The sequence below is a fragment of the Bos taurus genome, chromosome 22, assembly GCF_002263795.3.
Source record: "Bos taurus isolate L1 Dominette 01449 registration number 42190680 breed Hereford chromosome 22, ARS-UCD2.0, whole genome shotgun sequence".
Taxonomy (NCBI): domain Eukaryota; kingdom Metazoa; phylum Chordata; class Mammalia; order Artiodactyla; family Bovidae; genus Bos; species Bos taurus.
This window is the reverse complement of record NC_037349.1, coordinates 10,680,839-10,688,185: the sequence shown is the minus strand read 5'-3', so window position 1 is coordinate 10,688,185 and position 7,347 is coordinate 10,680,839. Positions and strand designations below refer to the sequence as shown.

The window sequence follows — 7,347 nt, the reverse complement described above, 5'->3', positions numbered from 1 at the left end:
CAGGACCAGGATTCAAGGCTGGCTCTCCTGTCTCCCAGGGCAATGTTCTTGTTACCTATTCAGAACCCTGCCTGTGTGGAAACACCCAAAGGGAAAGAATTTACACAGGCAGGCCCTCAAGAGATGGTGCAACCAGCTGTGGGTCTTTGGGCCCCTAGATTTCTCAGTTTCAGAAAACACAGCAAGCTTCTGTCTGCCATCAGTAGCCACCAGCTGACCCAACCCTCCCCCACCTAAGATGTACCAAGTTTTAAGATTTACCCCTTGAGTCTCTAAGTAAAGAGATGAGAAATAAACAAGTGGACAGACGTATGTAAGAGAAATGATTTAACTTTATAAAAATGTGATCATACAGCAAGATTTTTTTTTCTTTTTCTTCTGGCAAATGAAGTTTATAAAAACACCTGGAATAAAAAGTAGAATCATAACCTAATAAAAATTAAAAACCTTACATTTCAAGGAAACAGAGTTATTTCAGAAAGACAATGAAGAGAAAACAAAGAGCAGCCAGAGCGGCAGCGGCACGGGGAGAGGGAAGAAGGCAGGTTCAGGGGGGATAAGGAAACAGCGACTGACTAACGTGAGCCTGACCTTTGGCACCAGGGTGGGCTCAGGACTGGGGGCAGGGAGGGCAGTGATCATGAGAGAGGCAGGTGGGCTTCCAGAAAGGGACAGACCAATGGCTCAGTGGGCAGCAGTGGCCTCCTGCAAACAGGCCCACGGTCCCCTCCTCTTCCCGGACCTGCAAGCCATGGGGCAGTGACTCACGGCCAAATCCCTATGAATTTGCCCCAGTGGGGAGCTCAGTGTGGGGAAACTCATCGGAATGTCAAGGTCAGCCAGGGCGACTTGCCACAGAGACCCAAGGAAACTAGACAGACAGGGCTACACACAAAACACTGTTTGGAATGTCTGCACCAGCCAAGACAGGGTAGAGACAACCCTGGAGAGACAGGCCAGGAACCCACCGCAGCAACATTCCCCAGCCTCTCCTTCTAGGGAGCTGGTCCTGAGGCTGGCTGCTCCCCAAGGAGATGGGGAATTCTTGACTACATTCTGAGGTAGTCTAATCGCCACTTGCACAGGCGGCTGAGAATGACCTCAACAAATGGGGGCAAGGCAGGCAGAAAAGTTTCCACGGAGAGAAAAGGCTAAAGTATATAACAGAAGGAACTGTCACAGGTGGGCTTGGAGACGACCACAGTGCAGCCTGGGGTCGGGGGTGGCTGGCAGTGTGAATGGAGATAAGCAGATCTGGGGAGGGCATGGTTCTCAGGCCAGGGCAGCCGTAACACTGAGGTGAGGGGTGTACCTGCCCCTGACTGGGGTCACGCTGATGATGAGCCAGAGAACCTGGGGGCCTCGGGGGGCAGGGGGTGGGTCCCAAGGTGGGTCCCAAGGCTATGACTCTGGTCATCTGAGCTTGTTTTAGGGAGAACCAGTCCTGCTGGACTTGAACTTGGAAAAGCACTTAAGAGGCCCCTTCTCTGAGGAAGCAGTGTACCCTAAGTCACCACAGAGAGAGAAACGCTAAGGATGAAAAGCAAAAGTGATGTCAGACCCCCTCATCCCGCTTTCGATGCTAATATATATTCTTTTCCTCTTCTGCCCCAGCACTTGGGATTCTAAGTCAGGAAGGAACATTCTGAAGGTTTAAGAAGCAGCAGCCATGTGGATGTTAGTGCTTCTTCTTTGCACATTTCCGAGGACGCCTTCTGGGACGGAGCTCACCAAAATCTTCCACTTCATTTTCATAAACATCTTCTTGAATGACACCTATTTAAAAAGCAGAAAAAAAAAGCAGAATGGTGATTTTTTTCATTCTACTGTAATATATGATAACATCCTAGTAACACCTAATGTTGAAAAAAAGGAAAAAAAAGCCAGAGCCAGAGTAAACATCCTTCTCCAGAACGTTCTTTTACAGACTAGCTGCTCTGCCCTTCTTTTAGAGGCCCTTTAAATGAAAAATAAGTCCAACAGAAACCAAATTCAACCGCACCTTGAGGCGGTATCCCAGTTATGTTCTTCTGTTTGAAGCAACCACAAAAAATCAGTGTCATCAGAGACTAAAATCTAAAAATTATCGGCAGAGACCTTTGTGTCAAGTCCTTCCCAGTTTTCCCCAGCTCCAGGGTTTGGGTTTTCCAGTAGCATCCGGGTCACGAGGACTCACTGACGGGCAATCTGGGACAAGTGAAATACTAGAGGCCGAAGAAGGAAGATACTGCCAAGAGGGGGAGGCGTTCCAGACCATACAGAATTCGGCAAGAAGACTCTGTCAGGAAAGAAACCCCGGCTCACTCTATACCAGCTTTAAATTCTCTGAAGGAAGACGTATGCCAAGGTTCCCCAAAGATTTTGTTTGTTTAGTTCACAAAGTTGTTTAATATCCCCAAGCCCACAACAGTGCTAATACATTCCAGACATTCAATATATAAATACACTCATGGAATTACATGAAGGGCTTGCACAGGCAAACATTTATCAAGGGATACACTCCGCCCATCCTGGGAGTCACTGTACAGAGTACGAGTAGTAATAGAGCATCACTGGTAGCAGCTCATGAGTGGCAAAGATTTTTGGAAAAGCAATAAGCCGAGTAACAGTCCTCACAGTCAGATGGGGGAGCCCAGTCACTCTGCTGCTACTGATCAGAGTCGCTGGGGGCGGTGTTCCTAGATAGTGAGTGACCACTGCTCACAACACAGGCGGCCCCACTGCAGACTGACCGGGGAGTCAGCAGAACCAAGGGCCACGAGACCCAGAGCATCACCCTGGGATGAAGGATTCCTCACCTTCCTCCTGGTGCAGCTCTGTTTTCCTCAGCCACTCCTGTGCATCCCTGACGGACGGGATCAGGATGTTGACCAGCCGAGCCATGACCTCCTCCGCTAGAGAACCAAAGAACCAGGGCTTTGAGTGAAGGGGCGGCTGTAGGGATTAGGACACTCAGTGCTAGCGTCAAAGCCCCCACCTCCCAGGCCCTTGTCGCCACTTCCTCTGAGAAGGGCAGTGAAAGGCTGCTGTCTGCTCCCAGGAGCAGAAACTACATGTTCCTGTCTGGAGAGACTGCCAATAGCAAGCCTTTCGAGGAAGCTTTGCAAACTGTTCTTACCTTCAACTGGACTGTCTGAATTCTAGAATGATTTAAACATATACAATTTCACTAATTTTATACATAACTTCCCTCTTCCCTCGTGGCTCAGTGGTAAAGAATCCACCTTCCAATGCAGGAGATGCGGTTTGATCCCTGTGTCGGGAAGATCCCCTGGAGAAGGGAATGAGGACCCACTCCAGTATCCTTGCCTGGGAAACCCCATGGACAGAGGAGCCTGCAGGCCACAGTCCATGGCGTTGTAAAAAAGAGTCAGACATAACTTAGTGACTAAACAACAACATACATAATTTCTACTCAGTGTTGCTAAGATGTAGCTAATAAGGATGTCAGAGGAAATCTGATTCACAGATCACGTAAGAATTCTTTTTAGAGGCTCACACTGGGTATGGTGTGAGGACCCTCCTAAAAGGAAGGACCAGGTATGCAGGCTAGATCTTAGTCAAGTCAAAGTGTTAGTTGCTCAGTCGTTTCCGACTCTTTGCGACACTATGGACTGCAGCCCACCAGACTCCTCTGTCCATGGAATTCTCCAGGCAAGAATACTGGAGTGGGTAGGTATTCCCTTCTCTAGGGGATATTCCCCACCCAGGGATCAAACCCAGGTCTCCTGCATTGCAGGCAGATTCTTTACCATCTGAGCCACTAGATCGGGTTCAGCCCATAGCAGGTGCTCAAGAAATCCCTGAATGAATGAGCCAAGGAAGGTTTAAAGAATTTTCTCAAGACTGGAAGCATTCTCCTTCTATCTTCTCCATAGAATTGGTTAGCAAACCCTTTTCTTATCTGTCATGCCAGGGGAAACCACCCTGCCCTAAGATTATGACACACTGGTTAACTGGGAGAGGGGGGATCCAAAGAACGGGGCTTTGCTGGGACTGGAGAACACATGGTCCTCACTTGTGTCTCTGCTGCTGCCAAGATTCCAGCATCCCCAGGTCAGACCTCACTACAAAGGGGCTCGACTTGGACACAAGTCCTCAAAGCCCGGGTTCCGCCACCATCTGGGCCCGCCTTTCGAGGACCCTTACCATCAGCCCAGGCCTTCCGCCTGTAGAGGTCCTCCACCGAGTCGGAGACCTTCTTGATGTTCTCTTGGACCTTCCTCTGTAGTATGTGGCTGTGCTCTTTGGAGCCCAGGTGTTTGCGGCCCCAAGCGCTCTGCTCCATGTCCTGCACCACCAGCTTGCCTTCCTCCATAGCCGGGTCCACCTTCTCGCGGAAAAACTCCAAGTACCTCTGGTAAGCCACTTGCTGACTCTGGTGGCTTTCCAGGAGGATGTGCTGCTCGTAGGACTCACTGCTCCTCTCCCAACCTTGCTCATCTTCCAGCTCCGTCCCAGAAAGGGCTACAGCCTCGGGAGCCGCACCCTCAAATGCCTGATCTGGGGTGAAGTAGTTCTCGGGCCCGCGGGCGAACTTGACCCCGCACAGGTCGCACTGGGTCCGGTCCACGTCAGCCTTTTTGAAATTCCCAGCCGCGGGCTCCCTGCCCTCCTCCCTGAAGTGCTCGGCCTGGCCTCCTGCCCTTCCTCTCCTCCATCTGATGCACAAAGACACCACCAGGCATACCCTCCGCATCTTCTGGCGGATGGAAGCCCTCCGCAGCTTCTGCGAGAGGACAGCGTCTAGGAGGTGGTCCCCCTCCAAGGCCAGCTCCTCCGGCTCGTCCTGGCCGACCTCGTATTCGGGTTCAGCCAAGTAGCCCACAGGATCCATGGAGAACAGGCGGTTCAGCCTGACCTCCTCATGGTAGAGACCCCGCACAGCGGTCCCTTTGGCGTGCCCACTGTCCCACTGCCAGTGGCAGTCCATCAGGAACTCTTCATCCCGCTCAAAGAGCAGGTCCTGCAGCGCCTCCGCCACGGACTTCACGTTGACTGCCAGCTGCACTTGCTTCACCACTCTAAGCAGGCGCTCGGGGACCCGGCCCGGGCATTCTATGCTCAGCAGCTGCAGCCTGGCTTCGAGCTCCTGGAACTGGCTGGACAGGAGAGGCTTGCAGGATGGCTGCAGCACACCCTTGGTGTTCACCAGCATCACCAAGCACAGCACCAGGGTCCGCTCGGCCTCCCCGGAAACCACGTAGTCGATGTCGCTGAAAGCGTCCAGCAGGACGTTGAAGTTGGCGTTCTCGCAGCCGCAGAGCACCTTGACGAGGTAAGACAGGTGGAACCGGAACTCCTGAATGGCCCTGGTCAGGTCCTTGGGTCTGTACTCCTGAATGATGGCGAACACGTCCCCGGGCTCCTGGTCCTTCTTGCTAAACAGGAACTCCCAGTAATGCAAGAGCGCGATGTAGCTCTTCGGGAGGCACAAGACGGCATTCTTGGAGAGGCGGGCCAGGACCACCCCGCAGTGGATGAACTGCAGCTCCAGCAGGGCCACCGTGTTCCCGATGCTGGGGATCAGTGGCTCTTTGCACCTCTTGACCAGGACATTCATGAAACGGAAAAAGCGCCTCTTGTAGTCTTCTGGGTTCCTGCACACGTAGAACTGGCGGATGGAGTCCTGCAGCAGTCGGATGAAGCACAGGTGGGGCTTCTCCGCACTCTCGTCATCCTTGTTGGGCGCCAGCATGCCGAATTTCCCTTCTATTCCTTTCATCCTGCTGCCTCTGTCCCTGCCCCTTTTCTCTTGTTCAGACTGCAGGGCTTTGAGTTCCCGGTTGTACTGGTCCTCCTCCTGGTACAGCAGCTTGTCGAGCTCATCGGGGTAGCTGGAAGAGAGAAGAAAAGCCTGCATGGCGCTCAGCCACAGGTCCGTGGACTCCCGGCGGCTTCGGGCCCGTTCGTTTTGAAACAGGACGTGGATGTATTCTTTCAGGGCAGACCTGTAGGATCGGAAGGATTTGTAATGTGGCTTGAGGACTTCTTTGCACGCCATGGGGTTTTCTGACAACACTCGCTGGTGGAAATGCTTAGGGAAGACGACATTCAGCAAAGATTCGCAAAGGCCGTGCTTGTCCAGAGACAAAATGTAATCAATCTCCTCAAGTCCTTCAGCTAAGACTTTAGAGAATACTCTTTTGGCTTCCAACAGTAACCCCTTGATGGCCACCAGGTGTATTTTTGACTGGACCAAACACTTGGCCTCGTGACGCCGCAAAGGCCTGTGGAAGTCTTCACAGCGTCCATCCTCGCATTTTAAGCCCACGAGAAACTTCATGCAGACACCCGGGTAGGTCTTTGCAAGCAGGCTCTCTGTGATCTGACATAGTCTGCTCAGAAGGTGTTTGTTTAGGGCTAATTTCACCTGATCCATCATTATCAAGAAATGGTCTTTTGTTTTCTTCTCTTTCAAGTTCAAATCCAGGTCAGAAATGATGCGTAATATGGGTCCGGGGTCGTTCTGAGCTATCTGACAGTACTTGGCATCCACCTGCAAGATCCCAAAAAACTCGAAGCAAGACTTGACCATCTCCTTCTCAGCGTTGGTGGTCACCCTTCTGAGGGCCCTGACCAGATCGAGGAGGACCCCGAGACCCCCCGGAGCCAGAGCTAGGACATCCTCAGGCTGGACCTCACAGTGGCTGGTGGCTTCGTAGAGCGCCTCCACTGCCCCTGCCGAGTGGTTGAGGGTGTCAAACTTCAGGAAAGCATCCTTGAGCTTCAGGAAATCTCTCATGATCACCCCCTGCAGGAAGTGGGCCTGGGCGATGCCAGACACCTGGTTGGTCTGATGGCAGAGGTCCAGGGCTTCTCTGAGGATGGCCTTGGTAAGGTCAACGTCGGAATCCCTGGCCACGTTGAGACGGGCGGCCGCTAGCAGACACGAGGCCTGGAAGTCCTTGTCGGCAGTGAGCCTGGCAGCCTCCAAGAGGCAGCCGTGCTGCTTCATCAGCAGCGCAGCCTCTTCCCTCCGACCTTCCCTGTTGAGCAGGTCGGCGGCCTCCGTCAACCGCTTCCGAGATGTGAGGAACACCAGCTGGTCTTCAATATCGAGCTTCGAGAGCACAGCCATCATCTCCTTCGTTTTATTCATGCTCAGGTACTTGGCTGCAGCTTCCAAGTAAAACTGGCTGGCAGAATAGGTGAGCTTGGAGACAGGAAGGGCCTTGGCTCTTAGCATTTCTTCATACCTGCAAAGACAGACAACACTGATGTCAACTGGGCATCACCCCATATAAAATTTATAAAGTGCAGAACAGAGCAACTTGTATAAAATGGCACTTGTAGACAGGACCTGCCAAACTGGACCTGAAGTTAGCCAGCAGGTTTATCAAGACT

At 52.3% G+C, this 7,347-nt stretch overlaps 1 protein-coding gene across 7 annotated transcripts in view; it reads right to left on the bottom strand.

Annotated features, from left to right (window-relative positions):
- Window positions 1-314: 314 nt before the first annotated feature.
- The window catches only part of TRANK1 (tetratricopeptide repeat and ankyrin repeat containing 1), a 98,388-nt gene continuing 91,355 nt past the window's right edge, over window positions 315-7,347 (bottom strand). For all 7 annotated transcript variants that reach the window (XM_024983138.2, XM_002696940.6, XM_059879977.1 and 4 more), the window contains 3 exons: window positions 4,150-7,199; window positions 2,799-2,894; window positions 315-1,776 (listed from right to left, as the gene is read on the bottom strand). In XM_024983138.2, coding sequence (XP_024838906.1) covers window positions 1,679-1,776; window positions 2,799-2,894; window positions 4,150-7,199 — 3,244 coding nt within the window. In that variant the 3' untranslated portion in view covers window positions 315-1,678. The remainder of the gene's footprint in view (window positions 1,777-2,798; window positions 2,895-4,149; window positions 7,200-7,347) is intronic.